At 41.1% G+C, this 22,206-nt stretch overlaps 1 protein-coding gene across 1 annotated transcript in view; it reads right to left on the reverse strand.

Annotated features, from left to right (window-relative positions):
* Positions 1 to 22,206, reverse strand: part of ACTR1A (actin related protein 1A) — a 249,474-nt gene that overhangs the window by 62,668 nt on the left and 164,600 nt on the right. Inside the window, exons 8-9 of the mRNA XM_085606531.1 lie at positions 19,321 to 19,495; positions 18,515 to 18,576 (exon numbers count right to left, since the gene is read on the reverse strand). Of these exons, the coding sequence (XP_085462657.1) occupies positions 18,515 to 18,576; positions 19,321 to 19,495 (237 nt within the window). The remainder of the gene's footprint in view (positions 1 to 18,514; positions 18,577 to 19,320; positions 19,496 to 22,206) is intronic.

A 22,206-nucleotide genomic window follows, 5' to 3' on the forward strand; every position in this document is an offset into this window, starting at 1 on the left:
TATTATACACATCCTGCAGGCCTTTGGCATACATTCAGCCTGTGGAAATGACTGGATTAGGAGGCCACACCTTTATCTTTACTTTCGCCCCCCCCTAATTTGTTATTGTTCTCGAGTTAACGACTGCCCTGAATTCATTCTGTGAACCTCAAATTTCTAAAAAGAGGTTTCTAAAAATAAAACTTTGCTTTGTGTGTAGCCTTGCTCTTTGCTTAATCACTTTTAGTCAGCATCGCACGTAAAATTCCTAAGGAAGGTAGAAAAAACTGAAATGACTGTATCCGAAAGGTGATATGTTTAGAAATGATGTTTTGAACTGCAGAGCATAGTTGCTCCTTACAGTGGAAAATACTCTTTTTATATTTTGTTGGTTTTTACCTCTCCTTCAGATAACTGTCAATGCTACCCCATGGTAAGCAGATGAAGTGGAGGAGTTATTAATGCTATGTTACCTTGGATTATCCTTCTGAGACCACAATGGCTGGCCTCTTCTACTGCTTAAAGGTCTGTGTTGGAACTAAAGCTTCTGATGTTGTCTGTGTTGAGATGTGTGCTGCTAGCAGAGTGGAACACATTAGCGAGGACAGTGCCATTCAAAAGGTGTTTAACTGTATCAAGGATATTTATTCCAATTCTCAAACCCAACTGCACTGAAGGTTTCCTTTTCCACTTTAACCCTTTCGCTGCACTAGTGCCATGTATTTACATCATAAAAAAGTGTTGCTTACAGTGTTCTTAAAGACGTAAACATAGGGGCCATTATTCAGATGCCCTGTCCCTGAGCTAGCACCTTGATTATGCACAGCAAACATGTTATGTACAGCAACACACGCTGCACCAGGATAATGGTACTTTACTTCTAACACTTGGCTTGCAGCTTGTAGTGCTGTTGATTCACATACACTTTGTCCAAGTCCCCAAATGTGAGTATATTGGAACTCTCTTTTCAACACGCAGATTTTCACTTTGCTACATAACACACACTAGCATATTTATCCTTGGTGGGAATGGCGCACCATATGTGGTGCATTGTGGGTTTCAGGGGAGGTACCACAAGTCATCTCAGAATCAAAACTCCTCCTCTAAAGAAGAGTAATTTGTATTCACCAAAGTCTAGAATGTGCACTACAAGTTGCAAACCAAGTGTTAAAGTAAGTAATGTTTTTCTTCCTCTAGGTCGCCTTAACATGTATGGGTTTTGCATGGTTTCAGGGTACCCACATTTGATAAACTGGATGAAGTGCATTTTGAAAAGCAAACAAAAATGAAATGTCAGTTATGCATAGGTCTTTAGGTTGCTGGTGTGACCCCCCCTGGACTGCATGAAAACGATTCCAGTTCCAGAAGTGATCCAAGCAACTCTGGACTGTAGATGTCTTATGTTGTTTGATTAAAACCTTCACATTTTCAGGCTCCTGTAGATAATACACAGATTGATCACATCAGTCATGATAAAAATACGTTAAACAATAATGAGATGCCTTAGAACTGTCAATTGATGGCATCTGACAATGTTCACACTATTTAAAATTATGTATTTGATCAGGACCAGAACTAGCTCGATAAACGTAGTGCTAATCACAGTGATATTCCTGTCTGCATCCAGATAGGGATTTTCATTGTCCATTTAAGCATTTCAATTGAGCTCATCCATATGTTGCTCAACTGTGTTGATGTCCCATGAACTTTCAAGAGGGCCTGGGGTAACAAAGTCCTCCAAAGAAATACAAGGAATATATGGTGTGCCAATTACTTCATATGGCCCCAAATTTGACGTTACTCTTTTCCAAAGAACTCAGTAATGTTAACCACAGTTATCCCTTTATATCTTTTTGGAGAAAATATGGTTGCACCTCTTGTACACGCGGGAGGGGTGGGGAAGAGTGCTTGGGATTTGTCTAGCCACTGGCGGTCGCTCGGAGTAGCAATCCATCACACAAAAAAAGGGCTGGAGTGCTGCGTTAGAGGTTGCCAGTAGTTGGGCTTGTTGCTTGTGTTCTTCCCATCACCTTTTGCATCACTGGACATGGTGTGTAACATTCAGAAAGATAATTTATTTCATAAAGTGTGGGTTATTACATTGGAAGGGGTATCCTGGCGCTATGCTGCCATTCAGACGACAAATAATCAACATTGTAAGCCACAAATATAAGAAATTGCAGCAATGACCCAAATATATGACCATGGTTAGCTAATATACCTGTCATAGCCCCAGCAACATTTAAGGATCCATCTTTAGTGCTGAATAATTTTGGACATTAGCATTTCAGCTAGAGATGGAGGGAAGACCACTCTCATTTCCTAAGCATTTGGCGTATCATCTCCCAATACAATTTCTTGCATGGACACCAACTTTCTTTATGTAGTTTCATTCAGCGGCAGTGCTGCTGGTGTAGTTGCAGCACTCTTATTATATGGAGCATCAGGTTCAGTAGAAGGATGTTGCTTGAACCACATTGTCATCAGCACGTGACGTTATTTGCAAAGCTGGTGAGTGAGCAGACTCAAAGATTCAATGGATGGAACCAATGATTTCAGCTTGGCTGACCTCTTCTGAGGATAACTCTAGAATAGGCAGAGGATATGATTTTCTAACCTGGAGGGACTCTGGCATAGGTGGTGGACTGCTTAACAGAATCGGCCACAATTTTTTTAATGTGATCAGTCAACGCCTTCTTGTCAGTGTTATGATGAGAGTGCCTTCTACCCGAATAAAAAGTACAGGACTGTTTTTTTTATCATGAATCAGTTCTTGCACTAGTGTTTGCACTTTTGTGAGCTGCCCCATCAACAGCAGCTTTCCCTTCAATGACCAATTCAGACAGATTCTTATTTTCAAGTTTTTCTCTCACTTTGTGCATATTCGATAACCGATGAATACATGAGACTAAGTCAGAAGCCTGACTCTTAGACTCTGCCTTTCCAAGGGGCTCGAATAAATAATTAGTATCCCAAAGATTTCATGTGGTGTGCGGACGTACAGCACTCTCCTGGGCAGGTAATGGAGTTCTCTGTATAGGTTATGGTACCACGACAATCCAGAACAGCTGCTGAGGGTGTTCCTCTCCTTGTGCTGAGCCATTTGTTTGAGGTTTCTGGCATGTTGAGCTTTGGCCTTTTATATCTCCCCTTCCCAACCCACACACACAACGTATCCAGGACAAATCTGCATCCTGTTGTCCTCTAAATCATGAGGATTCTAAAAGTACCCAGGTTTTGTAGATTTCCCTGGAGGAAACCGAGAAAATAGCTAAAATGTAGCAACATTTTGGTTTTCTATTGTAAAAATGGGACAAAAGGGCTGTGAATGAATGAATGAATTAAAGGGCACTTGTATAGCGTACTGTTACTCCAAGGAGTGTCCTGGCGCTCCGCACCTCTACTGTCACACTCCAATATGGCCAAAACAGTTAATCCTGATTAAAGATCCACGTTTTCAGTTTCTTTCTAAACTGAAAGGTAGTTGTAATGGCCCATAACTCAAGAGGCAGTTTGTTCCATGTTGATCGCCCTAAAAAGAAGAAGGACCTGCCTACTGCCCTGGAACGCTGAATCCTAGGAGTTTTGGCCAAGAAAGCAATCACTGAACGAAGGCACCTCGAGGTAGCATAGAAACTAATCCTTGCCCTGAGGTACCCTGCGCACGTCTGATGAAGGGCCCTATGCACCAGGATAAGGGTCTTAAAAAAATGTTTCTACTTTATAGGGAGCCAGTGCAGAGCCTGCACATGAGTGGACACGTGCTCTTAGAGGCAAGCCCAAAAGGGTGAGAGTTGCTGCGTTTTGGGCCACCTGCAGTTTATTAGTAAGATAACGTGAGAGACCCAAATACAAGGCATTTCCTTGATATTATTAAAGTATGTATGACCTATATCCTGGCCGCGAAAAGAGAAAGTGTAAGAACTTTTTTAAAACACGCAATAGTCCAAACCAAGTCCCCACCACCATATTAATCTGAGGTGAAAAAAAGAGAGAGTCGTCAAATTTGATGCCTAAATTCTTTATTGAATTAGCCTGACGCCTTGGAGGAGGGGGGTACCACAGGCCAAAAAGACTGCCAAGTCTCAGGGGTCTTCACGTAAAAAAAAAGCAGCGTAGTCTTTTCTGAGTTGCATTTGAGCTGATGGTGTGTTAGCTACTGGAAGACAACTGTCAGGAAGGTTCTGATCTTTCCGCCAGGAGAACCCGGCATCCCTACCCTAGGAAAACAGTAACTGGGTGCCATCAGCATAAGAAATTATTTTTGTTCCCAAGGCCTCTACAAGTATGGCAAGTGGTGTAAGATAGATATTATATAAATTAGGACTTAAAGCAGAACCCTGTGTCACTCTCACTCGCAATTCACGACAACCAGACAAAAAAAGGCATAGTCCAGAGTTCTTGACCTCACCCCTCAAGGAGTGAAGCTAGCCAACCCAGAGCGGGCCCCATACAAAGAACTTGAGAAACACCAAGACAACCGAAAACCACACCACCTACAAGGACGCCATGACGGACTACCACAACCAGATCAGAGCCACCAAGAGGAACTTCATCCACAACAAAATCCTGGCCAACTCCACCAACTCAAAGGAACTTTCCAGTGTCATTCAAGAATTCACCAACCAATAGACCGAAGCCACAGACATCACCCCATCCCAAGACCTCTGCGACAAGCTTGGAACCTATTTCCACCTCAAGATCAAAAACCTCTAAGGTAACTTCATTGAACATCCACCAGGCGCCACAGACGGCCCCCCAGAAACACCAGCCAGCCCACCATCTCCAACTGGACACCAATCACGGCCGAAGACACCGCCTCGACCATGAAAAGCATCCACTCGGGGGCCCCCACTGACCCCTGCCCCCCTCACATCTACCACAGAGCCGCGGCTGCCATCGCACCCGAACTACAACGCACCATCAACACCACCTTCAAAACAGGCACCTTCCCAGACAACTGGAAGCGCGCAGAAGTCAGACCTCTGCTCAAGAAGCCCACAGCTGACCCCACTGACCTCAAGAACTATTGGCCCATCTCGCTCCTCCCCTTTGCAGCCAAAGTTGCAAAGAAAACAGTTAACAGGAAACTGACACGATTCATTGAAGAGAACGCAGTCCTCAACACGTCCCAATCTGGATTCCGAAGCAATCACAGCACAGAGACCGCCCTACTCACCGCCACAGATGAAGCCGCACCCTCCTGGACTGCAGCCCTCATCCTACTCGACTTATCAGCGGCCTTCGACACCGTCTCCATCCGCACACTAGGCGCTAGACTACACGACGCAGGCATAAAAGGAACAGCCCTGGACTGGATCCGATCATTCCTCACCAGAAGAAGCCAAAGGATCATACTCTCACATTTCCTCTGCGACCCCACGAAAATCACCTGCGGAGTCCCACAGGGTTCATCCCTGAGCCCCACCCTCTTCAACATCTACATGGCCCCCCTCGCAGCCATCGTCCAACAACACGGCCTCAACATCGTATCCTACGCAGACGACAACCAGCTCATTCTCTCCCTCACCAAAGACCCCACCACTGCCAAACTCAACTTCCAGAAAGGAATGCAAGACGTCGCAGTCTGGAAGACCAACAGCTGCCTGAAGCTCAACGCCAAGAAGACAGAAGTCCTCGTCCTCGGTACCACCTCTTCTGCATGGGACAGCACCTGGTGGCCGACCGCCCTCGGAAACACACCTACCCCCTCAGACCACGCCAAGAACCTCGGCATCGTACTCGACTCATCACTTACCATGAACCGACAGGTCAACCCAGTCACCTCCAGCTGCTTCAACACCCTCCGCAAGACCTTCAAGTGGATCCCCCCTGAGTCAAGGAAACCAGTCACCCACACACTCATCACCAACAGACTGGACTATGGAAACACACTCTACGCCAAAATCAACAAAGTCCCTACTCCGCAAACTCCTGACAATATAGAACACCGCCGCCAGACTCGTCCTCGGCATCCCCCGACACAAACACATCAGTCAACACCCACGAAGTCGCCACTGGCTCCCGTGGAGAAAAGTGTTACTTTCAAAATCCTCACTCACGTCGACAAATGCCTACACAACGGACCCAAATACCTCAACAACAGAATCAACTTCCACGTACCCAAAAGAAACCTCCGATCTTCCAACCTCGCACTGGCCGAAACCCAGCGCATCGCCAGAGCAGGCAGAAGATCCTTCTCTCACATTGCAGCCAAGACCTGGAACGAGCTACCAGCAGACATCAGACACGGCCCCTCCCTGAACACCTTCAGGAAGACCCTCAAGACCTGGCTCTTCGACTAAACAGATCTGCGCCTCCCTCCCCCCTCAGCGATCACGCTTGAGTATCGCGCTTACAATTCCCTGATTGATTGATTGATAATTCCTGGAAAAAAAAACTGGTGCGTGGTACCATATCAAAGGCCGCTAAAAGATCTAGCATAATAAGTATTGCCTTCCTCACACCATCTAACGTGCTCCTGATGTATTTGGCCACCTCTAATACCATCTCAGTGCTGAAACTGGGACGAAAGCCAGACTGACTCAAGTGAAATAAAGGATTGCTTTCCAGGTACTGGGAGAGCTGATGGTTCACATGATTCACCAGTACTTTAGATAAAGCTTGTAGCGAAGATATAGGTCTGTAGTTGGATTGCTCACCTGATGCTTACTGGAGTTTCTTCAAAAAGGGCAAAAGATTGGCCTGCTTCCAGGCGCGAGGAACTATTGCTGATGATAAAGATTCATTCAGGTGTTTGCTTGCTAAGGGGTTGTTGGCCTAGCGCCAGATGCTACGAGTGCAGGGGTTCACCAGACAGCCGGACCTAATGCTGCATATAGCTATAAATAATCCTTCAAGGAAAATGGGTTCGAACCTGGAAATAGTCACTGTGGAATTATGCGTTAAGCCAGAGTGCATTTTTTCCAACGCAGTCTCCTCCGGCTGTATACTGAGGGAAAGTCTGGCCTGAATAGTCATGACCTTATTCTGGCAATAGTGTGCCAGCTGTTCACACCATTCAGCTGAGGATTCCCGACGCCTAGAGAAGGTCTCAGGGGACGTGAGGTTTTGAAGAATTAAAAAAAAAATCTCTGGATTTTTTTTACCAGCCCTTTCAATTCTACCTTCCAAGAAGGCTTTTATTATGCTATTTTAACCCTCCTGTAATGTTTCTTTAAAGCATCCTTATACCTAGCTTTACCATTGGGGTTCATATACATTCCTCCTCCATCTTTCTAAAATCTTACACAGTTTCTTGCCCTTTTTAGAGGTGTCTGTATACCTGCTTTACCTGCTGTTAAGAAAGCATGTTGTGTTTCTTTTAAAAATGGGATCAACAAAATGTTTGTGCTAAGACCACCATCTTTCCAGCTTTCAGGAACATGTAAAATTCTAAACCAGAACTACTTAAAAAAATGTGTAACCTCTGTTTTGAGTTTTCTAACTGGTAGGCCACGTTTTCTATATTATGTACTTTTGACCTATTTGCAGTTGGGGGTGGAAACAGGTATGAAAACCATGGGTGAAATTAGAAACCTATACATGTCCGAAAACTAGACATAATTCTGAATTCAGTCAAGGGTTGTTTGTGTAGATTGTTGATGGTTTTCCAAAAGAAACTAACCATTGAAATAAAAAATGAAAACACACGTAAGAGAAAAATATCAATTGGTGACAACATTTTAATCTGTAATTTCATGTCCCAATGGCCGATTTACAAAAATTTACAGTTCTGTCTGTCAGACCCTTCTGGTTGCAGGGTAGTGTAAGTGTTAGCTTATTGTCCAAAAACATGCAATACCCAAAGCCAACAACTGAGCTGCAGCTTGTTACATTATATTGAATGAAAAATTGATATGAAGGAAACCCATGTATTTTTTAAATGGGCATAAATTACTTATATTAGGAACAGTGGGCATTTGGGCATCTGATTTTGGGATTAACCCCATGATCTTGTGATTCAGAGGGCAATTTACAAACTGATCTTTTTTGCATAATGACAAATATCACATTACAATGACTATAGATATCGCGTCTGCCAAAATATAAATCCCACTGTATCCTATGGGATATATATTTTGGTGGACAGGATATCCGTCACTGTTGTGATTAAGTAACTCATCTGCCAAGATCTAAATCAGGCCCTTAGTATCTACTGAGGAAAGTTAATGATACCAAAACAATGGTGGATTTGTCTTAAAGCCACTAGGCACACCTATTGCATACTGTCAATCTAAACCAAACAGTTCATTTTCAGCGCAATTAAGGTTTTTAAAGAACGTATGAAATCGCCTACTTGCCCTCTGCACACCAGTTTGTGGCCCGCAGGCAGCATGTGATCAGATCTGGCGCCTCCCCTCACACCTACACGGGCTCATAAATTTGTGGAGGAACCCACAAGACAGACACCTCAATTTTGAAAACCCAGATTATCTGAGCCCTAAAACAGCCCAGTGAGCAAGGACAGAGGAACTGCTCTTTTCTCTACCCCTGACTTTCACCTAAAAACTGCTGTTTTTTCTACCTGTGCTGTTTATATTTCTCTCATGCTTTCCCCCTAAGCAGTGCTAAGGTCACTAGAAGGAAACTCCACCCCCTTTTTAACAAGCTGAAAAGGCTAAATACACCACTAAACCTAACCAGAGTCCATTTAAGAGACTGCTTCATCTGTTTTGTGGTTTGAACTGTGTTTGTAAAGTGTATTTAGCAATTATTTTTGGCTAGAAAAAGGGATTTTTTAAGTGCACGAAAAGCAGTATTTTGGGCCTTACCCGAACAGTTAAACAGTTAATACAAAGTGTGTATTGAGCCTGTCTGTATCTTCGGGAATTAACATCAGGAGCATGTCCTGGCCCCCTGCATACCAGTCTGTGCTTAATGTCACATGTTCTTTAAATAGGTTTCCTACTAGTTGTTGCATCTGAGCTCTGACAGGTTCCTAGGTCTAGAGTTTCTATTGGAGTTGGGGCTTAGGGTTTGAGTTCAGATTGGTTGATAGGGCTAGGGCTCTGATTGGTTCCTAAGGCTAGTGTTTCGTTTATAGTTAGGGCTTAGAGATTGAGTTAGGATTTGTTGATAGGGCTAGGGTTCTGGTTGGGTCCTAGGGCTATGGTTTTCATTGGTCTTAGGGCTTAAGGTTTTGGTTTTGATTGGTTGCTAGGGCTGCGATTGGTAAATAAGGTTAGTACTCCCATTGGCTCCTGGGTTTAGATTTAGGGTAGTGATTGGTTAGGATTAGAGCTAGGGATCCCACTAGAGCAAGGTAGGGTTATTTAACCTTAATACATCTCAGTACGGGCATCAACGCTAAGGGGGGGGGGTAGGGGAGGGGGGGGGGGGGGGACAACGGCCGTTGTGGGCCAGAAAGTCAGCCCTTTTTTCCATCTACCGGCAACTACCTTAAGCCATCCACATCCTCAAACTACAAATAATCACTGCAAACACACACTGGTCATTTACATCAACCACTACAAAATCCCACACACAACATCCATACACCCCTCTACTCCTACCGCCACACAACGTCACCTTCACGCTCACACAAACCACCACTCTGTCCTATACTACTATCAAACCCACACATCACCAACACAACACAAACCCATATTATACAGAACTGTAATCCCTTCAAATAGACACTCTCTGTTCATCCAAAACACCAGCTCTACTTATTCCTAACAGACCCCTTTCCATCACCCCCAACCCTCTACTCAACCCTCTCTTATATCATCTTCCTTCTCTTTTTTACCCAAAACACGCAACCAAATAATCCTTACACTCCATCACACATATTACCTTTTCCTGCTACCAAATCTAATGCAAACACTCATAACCCATTCATTTCCTCTCACACACCACACACTCTCCTCCAACGCAGGTCACCAAATTTCACTACAGAAATTCACTACATCAATATCTCATCTCTTCTCACTACTCCACAAAAACAAAAAATAACTCACACCAGCACATTAAAATACAACACAATTTAATTCATACTAAATTCCATCACAAAATATAAACACCCACTCCCACCATCATGATTACACAAATACACAAGTTAAACCAACGTTATTCCTACATTTTCTATCTTCACCAACATCTACCACAAACATCCCAACAAATCAACATTAACTCACTCGCCTCTCATCCATTGCACAAATCAGAGCTTTAAAACTTGACTCACAAGCTCCACTACTACCCTTCCACCATAAACAGACGCAAAGAAATAAACAACATGACACTCTTAAGAATTTCAAATCTCCCTGTCACCAAGGCTACTCTACAAAAGCAACACAGCCCACCAACTCACTCTCAACCACCATCTCCACCACCTGAACACAAAAACCCAACAAAATTCCTTCTAAGCCTGCTGGAAGAGGACCACAATATAGACAAACAACACTATTGTTATCCCAATACAGTTAATACCAACACTAAAAATACACCTGCGACAAGTTCAAAGAAAACTACAGTCTTCTAGAAAACAAAGTCACACCACCACCAAAACACAATCTCGAGACTGCCTACTGATAAATGTTTGCCAACTTTATAAAAATAGGCAGCACATATACGACCTAGTAACTGACACACAATCTGACTTACTCTTCACAACTGAATCATGGTTGGGAGATGACATGGCTCCAGTATTGATGAAGCTGTCCATCCAGGCTATCAAACTATCACACAAATTTGCATACTAGCTGTTATTTTCAAAGAAACAATAAACCTCACCACAGCTGTTGACTTCTCCATACAATGCTGTGAGGCCCTCATCACAAGATGCAACCCTACAACAACTTCCTCCTGTAATGTCCTCCTTTACAGACCACCATCTAGCAATTCAGCATTCCCAGGCACGGTTCTACACTCCAACCTATGCATCCTTGATGGCCTAAACATTTGTTTTGAAAAACCCAATATGCCCCATTCAAGAACTTTCATCACTGGCCTAGACACACTGAACCTACATTAGATCATCCACAAACCCACACACATCGCTGAACACCTCCTAGATGTTATTTGTGCAAATTAAGAATTAGTTACCTGTCAAAGGATTACTCAAGTCACATGGTTGGACCACCATCTGGTAGCTTTCCAACACAAACACCACAAATCAACATACCTAAGGCCACCATACATGCAACCACATTATGACGTGGAACAAACTCAATTTTGAATACTGAGAAACACAACTAACATTCAACACAGATCTAGACACAATAAATTATGTTAAAAAACTGACAGTGGCTCAAAGAAGCTTTTGATATCCTAATACCACTAAAAACAACAAAACATTACAAAAGAAAACAAGCACCTTGGATGAAGGCAGAACTAAAAAAGAGAAACTAACAAATGGCTAAGTTGAAACGCACCTCGCTCAAAACAAATAACTTTCAAGACAAACTTGAACTATACAAAACTTAACAAAATATACAAGTCCACAATGCAAAGATAAAAAAAAGGTACTATTCAAACTGAATTCAAAATGCTACATATGCAAATAAAGAATTTTATAAAATTCTCACTGAATTCCGAATCCTAAGTGCACAGTAACTCATTCCGTTTATCAAGAATTTACTGATGAATCATTACACAACCAAAGCAGACATGTTGGACTCCTATTTAAAACAAAGAAAAGCCACAGGCACCAACCCATTTCCAACACCCCTCTCCAAGAGTAGGCTAACCCAGCTTCAAACAACTATCAGAAACTGAATTCATGGATCCTGTCAAAGCAAGTAGGCCAGCCGGCTGGCCTTCTGACTCTGGTCCACCACAAATCTTCAAGACCATTATTTTAACCACCTCTGCTGCCACACCAGTCAGAACATTCATTAATAATTATTTACCTACAGGAGTCTTTCCAGACGACAAAAAAAAAAAAAAAAAAAAGGGGCACGCATTCAGCCAATATTAAAGAAAACAAACCTGACCCCCAAGAACCCAACAACTGCAGACAGATTAGAAATGACCCCTTTCCTGGGCAAACTGATAGAAAGAGCAGCATTCACTCAAATGTCACAATTCATTGAAGACAACTCCATACTTTCCGACTTTCAAATAGGATTTCGTCCAGGCAGAGGCACAGATTCTGCCCTCTTCGCCATCTGGAATTACCTTAAAAACACAGTAGACCGGAATGGGGTCACTGCAGCCCTCCTCTTGGACCTTTGAGCTGCCTTCGACACAGATGTGCATAACATGCTAATCCAAAGACTGTACCAAGCCAGTATAGAAGGGACTGCTCTCGAGTGGATCACATCCTACCTTCAAAACAGGACAAATGTCATCCATACTCACCCTTTCTCATTCAAACCGTAATTCAATAAAGCAGGAGTCCCTCAAGGCTCTATCACATCAGCCATGCTTTTCCACATCTACATGAAGTCATTACCAGGAATGATCATTGAATTTCAGCTCACATGCTATAACTACGCAGATAACACACTAAAACTTCTTAAACTGGAAAGCGTCAAAGACAGTGGAATCTAAAAAATCTTCAGTTGCCTCAGAGCTATTTATCAGAGGATGACATTGAGCCATCTCAAATTGAACGAGATTAAAACTGAAATACTCACATGTAGCAACTGGAAAAATTATGACCCACTCTGCATCTGGTCTGATGATCTGGGACCACCTCTTGAACTATCCTTGGAAGTAAGAAACCTTGGAATTAGCATGGACTCCAAGCTACTGATGAATGCCAAAGAGGATAAGTTAGGAAGATCAAGCTTCATTGCTATGAAAACTCAGCAACGCATCTTCCCCCACCTTGAATTTACACAGAAGGTCCAAGCTCATCTCTCTTGTACTGGCTTAACTTGATAACTCCAATAGCATCTACCAAAAATCCTCCTGATCAACTATAAAAAGACTGCAATGGATTCAGAACTTTGCTGCCAGACTACTCCTACATGTAAAGCCACAAGCCTACATCTTCCCTGCCTTGAGGGCCCTACATTGGCTACAGGTTTCAAGAAGATCCACCTTCAAGCTGCTTTGTATCACCCACAAAACAATACATGAACAGGACTACTTTTCATCATGAATAAAATCACCAAATGCTCACAACAAAGAAACCTCCGCTCCAGATTGGCACCTCACCTCAAAACCCCAAACATAAGTTCCAGAGAAAACTATCTTATCTTCAGAAGACTAAACTATCTTATCTTCAGAAGACTATTCAAAAGTTGGCCCTTTCCTACATGATCACCATACTCAAAACACAAATGTACTGCATGTGTCTGTGTATGTAAACATGTATAATGTTATTATAAGTATGCAGTTAGATATGTGCATTTATTTGTACAAATATATATATATATACTACTTATGGTTTAAAAATATATAGCTATTCTTATAGGTCTGTATATATATATATATATATATATATTCACTTAAAAAACCATAGGTTTCACACATGTTGTAGTTAGGTGGATATTTCACTCGTAAAAAACCAATGAAATTCCCCCGTTATAGTTAGTTCAGATAACTATAACTCGCGCGCCCGCAATCCACTGATCATGACGTCACATATTACATCACTCATGACATGGTCAGTGGCATCACTCATGACATCACTGATGACATCATCCTTGTGATAGAGTGGCGGTCGCGCGAGTTATAGTTATCTGAACTAACTATAACGGGGGAATTTCATTGGTTTTTTACGAGTGAAATATCCACCTAACTATAACATGTGTGAAACCTATGGTTTTTTAAGTGAATTTGCAAGGTTTTTTAAATGCTAATTCCTAACTATAACGTGTGTGAAACCTATGGTTTTTTCCAGTGAATTTGTACGGTTTTTTAAATGCTAATTTATTTATGTATTATTATTTTTTTTATATATTTATTTTACAATAAACTACGTATTAAAAATTGTTTTGTTTTTTTTTGGTTTTCACCGTGCGCGCACAGTGCGCGCAGCCACGCGATTTAAAAAAAAATAATAATTTCTGCCTACGGGGTCCTTCAGGGACCCCCTGACAAAGGCTAGGGGGTCAGGAACTCTCTACCCTGCCCCCTTTTCACGTTTGCCACCTTCCTTTTTCACTCTCGCACTGAAAACAAACAAAATGGCGGCCGACACTTCCTGATTTCGACCGATTCGAACGTTGACTAACATGTAACCACCAATCAGAATTACGCTCGCGCACGTTATGGTGCTCGCACGGTGCGCGCACCCTGCGCGCGTATAGATATTGATATGCTTTTAAATGCTATTTTCTCAGGAAATACTGAACAGATTTACACCAGACCTGCAAAAGGCACTTCCTTGACCTTATGGCTACCTCTCTGCCAAATTTCAAGTAATTCTGTTCAGCCGTTCGGGCTGTAGCTCTGTCTAAAGGTCCTATGGGAAAATGCATGGGGAAAACGCGTTTTGGGACCCCCCTTTTTTCTCGGCCCCTACTTGACGAATCACCCCGAGACTTTCAGGGTAGGAGCTGAACGAAGCGCCCCATTAGTTTTGAAAAATTCGCGAGGATTCGTCAACCTACGCAAAAGTTATTCAAAATAGAATTTTCAGATTTCCTATGGAAACACGATCCTAACTATAACTATCTACTGGCGACCGCCAGTAGATAATATATATATATATATAAAACATACAAGCTATTTGATTATATGCTTATGGGTCTCTTGTTTAATTTATCACAATGTGCAAATATGATCATAACAATTGCATCTATAAGTACTTCAATATTGAAATACAGGGAAAATATCAAATTAAAATAAACAAATTATAAAAAATAAAAATGATACATAAGAAATTAGCTTTATGTACAGCAACACTTGAAAGTCAGAGTTTCTATTTATGTGCATGAGACTTTATACAATAGAACTTTATATCTCTTTTTTATTTTCCATATAATTTTATACCTCTCTCCAATGCGCTACTCTGTCTCATTGAATACCTCTTTCAGTAAATCCTCTACCTCCAATCTGACTTATCCTAAACCTCACTGTACCACTATGAACTCCCTAATAACCCTTCTAGGCTCTTCCCTTCTCTATCCCTCCTTTGATTCACTCAAAACCTCATTATACCACTTTGATCTACCTAATAACCTTCTCTAGACTCTTCCCTCTTCTATTCCTCCTTTGACTCACTCAAAACCTCATTATACCACTTTGATCTACCTATAAGCTTCTCTAGACCCTTCCCTCTTCTATCCCTCCTTTGACTCATCCCAAACCTCATTTTAATACTATGATCTCCAAAATAACACTTTCTAGGCTCTTACCGCCTCTATCCTTACTTTGACTTATTCCAACCTCATTTTACTACGATAATCTCGCTAATAATTCCTTTGTAAATCCTTCCCTCCTCTACCCCTCCTTTGACTCATCCTAAACCTCTTTTTACTACTATGATCCCCAAATAACACTTTATAGACTCTTCCTTCCTCTATCCCTCCTTTATCCTAGTCATTCCACATTCCAAATAACAGACTCACAAGTCCACCACTCGAATTAGCAACTTAGATTTCCCTATACTGATCCATCACTAATCCACTTTGGGTTCTGCAGTAGCGTTCTACTCACCGAAAAGCACTTCAACGCCTAGCCAGGGGTCGTAGGCGCTACATAAATACAATTACAATATCACAACCATATACTCTCCAAATCTACACATCCTAAGGTTTCTACCACTTGGGGCCTGGCCGCTCTTGCCATGATTGGCTTGCTGGTACATTACAAATGTAAAATTCTTTTGTTTTTTTGCACCTTTTTGCAGATCAATTGGTCCTCTATCTTGGTACTGGTATGATGGCTGATTGGGAGGCTCTTCATCATATCCTAAATGCACAGAGCATGGTAATATTGGTAGTTGTGAGTTGAATGCAGTGTCTGCTTTTCTTGTGAATAGGAAAATAAATGAAATCTTCTGAAAATTGCCTCTTCAAATGTGAACTTGCGTTTTTTTAGGGTGCCCGTGTACTGCAGTGGTCGTGCAACAATATGTCCTGTGTCAGGATCAGCAAATTTGTTCCTATACCTCATCTGCTATTTCTGCTGAGAGATTTGGTTTGATGCAGATTTTGGTGTCCAAGAGATTCTTTTTGGTTTTGATATTCCTTTCCTCCACCATCACCTTCTTCAAGTGTTAAGTGTGCCTTCAGCGAAAATCGGTATCTAGTGCAGTGGATGGTGGCAAACTGTCAAGTCTTTTTCGGTGGTGGTTCTTTGGAGAAGGCGTGGCGCTCTCGGGGTCATTCCCTTCCAAGGTGTTCGAGGTAGATCCTCTCAGGAGGTTACTTGGAGTGAGGTATTGTATCTCTTTGAGGCTGGGGCTGTTGCATCCAGTCCTCGATGTCAACTCCCAAGACACAAGGTGTGGTCTAACCTGGGTTTGAGTTACAATGGGGGACCTCTAAATTCAGTTTGTCTGGATTTGAAGTCTTAGTGACAAAGAGAATTAGGACTCTGCTCCTTTTGTTCCTCTGGTGTACTGGAATATCCTCCCCTCTCACTGTCCGACTCAAAGATCCCCACATACTGGGTCATATGGGAACCCAGTGGAGTCATAGCACTCAGTTTCTGTATAGTGTGCCCACCTCTTGTCCCCTGGTGCTGGACAGTTTTCTTTGATCATAAAGCAGTACATGTTGAGCAGGCAGTCGTCTTGTATTTTCTCTGTAAGCAGAGGTTGCATACCTGATATTGATCTGGGGGCTATTCTCCATATCCTATCCCATAAACGCTCACAGACTTGTGTATCTGTTCATGGTAAGGTATAACAAAGGAAAACTATCATGGTTTGGGAAAAAATGTAAAAAATCTGATACAATCATGTTCAGCACATCAATCAGGGTGAGGGAGTTCTTGTGTCCAATAACAGAAACCTTAGGATGAGTAGAGGTGGAAAATATATGTGGTATATTGGAATATGCGATGTTACATCGCATGCGGTACAACGCATGCGATTACAACGCGGTTGTTACAATAACCACGTTATTACAACGCATACCATTATATCGCAAGTCATTTCTACGACTTGCTGCAGGGGGCGCACTGGACTTAGGAATAGTATATATAGGTTTATAATGATCTGTAAAAGTGCTAAAGAGGAGGCAGCAGCTGACCTAGGTTTCAACCTTAGTTGAGAAGTAGCTGCAGCAGACTCTAAAGAGGTTCCTGAAGGTTCCTCACCTCTGTGTTTAATACCTTCCCAATCTTTCAATATCCTCTTAGACAATTTGTTGTAGTATTTTGGGAATCCCAGTACAGTTTGAATGTCTTGAAGTAATAGAAAACACAATGCATGTGTTTTCTCTTCTGATGTTTTGCCACATGATAGCCACTTCACAAACAGTTAAGGAATGATATTGTTTGTGGAGCCTAAGTGCCAAAAAACAAAGAATCCCACAAAAAATGACTGAAGAAGAAACAGTGAATTACAATGAATTTGCCTGAATCCAACTAAGGTCATCCAAACTTAAGAAAAAATGGAGCTAGAAGAATCGTTCAGCATCCAAACTGCACAGGGTAAAGACAAAATACTACTGCCTTTCATCTGCCTGAACTGTGCCCTCTGAAACAGGGAGGGCAGACAATTAGGTTTGTATCTTTGTAATCATAGGCTAATCACCTGTTCACTTTCTTTAATTTATCATTTTAAGAAAAAATGCGTTGTGAAATTTGAAGTCTCCTGAATCTACAAGGTCAGTTCAATAGTTTCAGTGGCTATATTTTTTATATAAAAAGAAGCCCTCTCTTTAGATGTGTATGTATTTTAAAAGAAACAATAGCACAGCTATTTGGTGTTGTGACAATGAGTGAGGATCCAATGCTGGAGAATCTTCAAACTACGTGATTAGGACAACTTAGCATTTTGAGAAAGTGTTTGTAATTCACAAAACCTCCTTAAATTATAGTCTTCCATGGGATAGGGAACTGTAATAACCACTCATCCATCCAGTGGAGGGATTATCCAGAATACCCTGTTAGAGACAAACATCTTAAGGCAGTCTTTCCATCTGTATCTTGCTTGTTGTTGCATGCTTTTAAGGTGTTCCTGTCAGTAAATGGCTTAAACACACTGCATAAAGAATTCCATTTGCCTTAGCCATTACCAATGTCATGCTGCATCTTCAGCCTTATGGGGGTATCAAAACAGTAGTTTCTTTAAATGGTAGGTCAACTATACTCTGATTACTTTTATTTCAGAGTCTAGGCAGAAATAACAGGAACATTAATCTTTTTTATTGGATTTCTCTAGATGTAAAGCCCCTCCCCATATTCACCAAAGCAATATAGAAATAAGTGATTGTGACTTCGATCATTAAACATTGATTGCTCCTTCACTATATATTATTCTAAGAAAGGTCTGATGGTACGAGCAAGTGTATCTCATAACGATCTACCAGTAATAGCCAGTTACCTGCCCTTTTCAGAACAGCATATTATGCTGCAAATGGCATGTACAATGTCAAAACAATGTCTTGCTCTGAATCTTAACATTCTCCAAATGAAAATATTCTTGAAATGAAAATATATAAAAACTTTTTAGTCAGGTACATACCCTAATTTTAACATCTTTCGGTGCTAGCTTCTTCACTTCACTCAAAAGTCGATCGCCAAAACCTATAATTAAAGTACAGAAAATGTAAACAAAACTTGCATTACAATGACCAGACAATTACTTTTGAGGTGAGAGTTCTGTGATTAATTGGAAAGAGCCAGAATTCAACATTTAAATATTTTAAAAGATATTATATTCGCAAACTGGATGAAATACCCAGTGAAACAGAAACAATATGAGACAATACTGCCATACATCTTCTCAATAAAGTACACAAAAAAGTGATGAGTGGAATGCTTGAATTAATGTCAGCCACTTGTAATTACTCAGGACGCATCCCAGTCCATAATTACTTTGCCGACAATGCCACCTCTGTATCGACCCATCCATGTGCAAATCAGTCTTGACCCTGCTCCAATGAGAACAGTCTTGCCTGAACTACCAATCCAGGTCCTCCCTGAACCAGAACACATTAAACTCAGGACCGGTTATACCCTAGTTAGGGCTCATCAACCGGGTACAGCTTGGTTCCAATGACACAGTGTGCACTGGGTTGCTTGTGTTCTGGTTCAGGGAGGACCTGGCCTGGAAGTTGAGCCTGGACTTCTCACACTGGAGCAGGGTCAATCTTTGGCTCCAAGATGAGGTGGCAAGGTGTGCAAAATAAGGATGGACTGGGATGCGGCCCAAGTAATTATCAGTGGTTGAGATTTATTCAAGCATTTCATCCATCACTTTTTTGTATACTTTAGTATATATCGATTCCGTGCATCTACATCAATGTTCAGTTCTGATGGAAACAAAACCTTTAAAAAGAGTTGAGCCTCCTGATAGAACAATGTTCGAGAACAATGTTCGCCTGAGATCCATGTCCGATTTTTGAATTGCGAATACCAGCACTTCATGAATTCCCTCACACTCCTCTCCAATCATGTCAGGTTTGAAAAGCAACTCCGGTGCTCTGAAGCGTGCTGGGCCGATCTGCAGAGTGAAAGGGTCGATTAGATATATGCATCACACTTCGTTTTAATCTGCTTTATTCTTTTGTGCTAGGTCTACAGATACTTAACAAGCTTGAGCACAACTAAATCAGCAGATCTTTACAACTGAGGAATACATACTTAAATTAAAAAGGTGTTAAATGACCAACAACATTTTAAATACAGTTTATAATAGAATATGTTTAACACATGTAGGCAGGGACCAAAGAGACAAAACAGGACTTTTTTCAATGAAATGCATAAACCATTAAACTAAACCACAAATGATCTGTCAGTAACAGCAAAACGGTAAATGCTTAACTAAAATTTATGTAAAACACACTCACAAACAAAGAAGCCTAGACTGCCATACCAGTTCCAAACGAGAGTAGGCAATACAGGAAAATAGTAACGATACCCAAAGCCAAAGCACTAGCTCTAGGCAGGACAATGAGAAATGCTTTTAATCTTTTTGCTGACTTTAGGTAGCCAGCTGAAAGGTAGTTAGAACACATGAAAAATTGGTTTATTTTATATTAGAAGTGTTTGCAGAGGAGTAGAAACACCTATATATACATGAAACATATTTCACGCAGAGAAAATGAGTTTAGAATAGTATTTGCTATAGTTATAGCTTAGATAGAGTAACTGTTTCATCCTTTGGATTTCCGGTGTTCCCTCTTGACATTCTTCTTGTATAAATTTATGATGCAAAATAGGTATTTAAAAATTAGTAATCAAATAATGAGATTCTTACACCCTCACTGAATTTAACATTGTATCTATATTTCAGTGATCATACACTATTATGTTTTAATATTTTACTTAAAGGAGATTACACTAATATTATTTTCCTAACTTATTCTAAATTATAACATTTCGCATAATGAACAACATATTTCCCCTGTTTTCTCTTTCCTTCCTGTTTTACTAGATACATTTTTTTTTTTAAATGGTAATGTTTTGTAAAAACCATTTATTAGTTACTGCCTAAATTAAAATAGCCACTTTATATTTAATGGTTTCACAGTCCTTCTTAAAACAAGATGATGTTAATTATTTAATGCAATCTTTTCCTTTGTGAATGAGATATTATTGATGTGAAGTTGTTTGCATTATAACATTATTAATAAATCTTTTTAAACTGAGAAAAAAGTATTAAAGACAATTTAAAGTATAAATTAATATACTTAAAAAGAGAAATAACATGGACTTTACTTGAGGAAAAAATTAATTACCCGCCTGTAACTCCAGTTAAACAGCGTTGATATCCGTGATATATTCACATGCTTGGATGATTCTCCGTGCTCAGGCTGGGCATCCCTGATCACTTTGAATAGCAGTAAACTGTGTTGAAATGGCCATAAGCCTTAACACCAGTGTTTGCACATCCATCTCATTTGAAGTAACTCAAACTTCAGCACATGAAGTGGAAGTCCTGAGTTCTCCTAGAGGCCACCATAGCTCAAGTTTAATAGCACAAACGTGAAGAGAAATTAGTATACAAGTGAACGTTTAACTGGGGAGGATGGAGGGTTGTATGCGAAAATATTAAAGATATAAAATCTAGAGAATTTAAATTACAGGTAACTAAATTATTCTCCAGCATTTAATCTTTCACACATTTACATGATTTAATCAGTATACCAAGTGATACTGAACATTTGAATTACGATGGAAGCAGGCTTATCTTACAGAAACAGGTTGTGTAGAACGTCTTATCCCGCTGCAGAGTAGGCTGAAGCATTCACATACAGGCAGTAATGCTTGGTGAAGGTATGCCCGATTTTCCATGTGGCTACACACAAGCGTCCTGCAAAAACACTCCAGCACAGAGTGCCGCTTTCGTGGGCATGCTTCTGTTGGAATGCTTAATCGCTCTGGATTGGAGACTTAGCTTTACTGTGTCACAAAGTGAGATAGGTAGACAGCCAACATGTGAGGCCTTGATAGGATAGCATTAGGTCTCTTCCTGGACAGCTGAGTGAGATAAATAATTGACCAAAACACAAATGCTTAGTTTTGTCCAGATAAAAACTGATGCATCTGTGAACATCCAGTGAGTGTAAGGAAATCTACACAGGAGAAGATAAATTAGAGAAGAAAGACCGCAGGATAATATGTTCATTCCAGTGAAAGAATGTAGGGACTTTTGGCCTAAGGCTTGGTCTGCAGAATCATCTTGTCTGTGGTGAAGCATATGGCCATTCCATTATTGTGAACACGTGTTAACACACCGACTATCTTAGCTGAACTGAACTCGAGTAAAACGAATGTTTTCCATCAAAAGAAAGAAAAAAGTTACTTATCTGTAACTACAGTTATCCAGTATTGGTATCTCTCATAGATTCACATGCCTGAATCATTCCCCCTTGTCGTGTTGGGAGTCCCACGGTACATAAATAACAAAGTAGTAAATAGTATATCTCCATAGGCTATTATGGTAGCAACCATATGCTCTATAGCCTATTAGTCTCCTTTTACAAAAGCGACCAAACTGAAAACCTAACCAATCAGCAGCCAGCACCCTCTAGAACCTTCCAAAGAGAGGCTGAGTCCCTCAGATGTTCCAGCACAAGTGTAGTCAGTACTGTATCCTAGAGGCGCCTCTCCGGGGTGGAGGGTGGGTTGCATATGAATCTATGAAAGATACCAATACTGGATAACTGTAGTTGCAGGCAAGTAACTTTATTCTTATCCAGTATTGGGGTA

Source organism: Triturus cristatus, chromosome 1_2 (assembly GCF_964204655.1).
Source record: "Triturus cristatus chromosome 1_2, aTriCri1.1, whole genome shotgun sequence".
Taxonomy (NCBI): domain Eukaryota; kingdom Metazoa; phylum Chordata; class Amphibia; order Caudata; family Salamandridae; genus Triturus; species Triturus cristatus.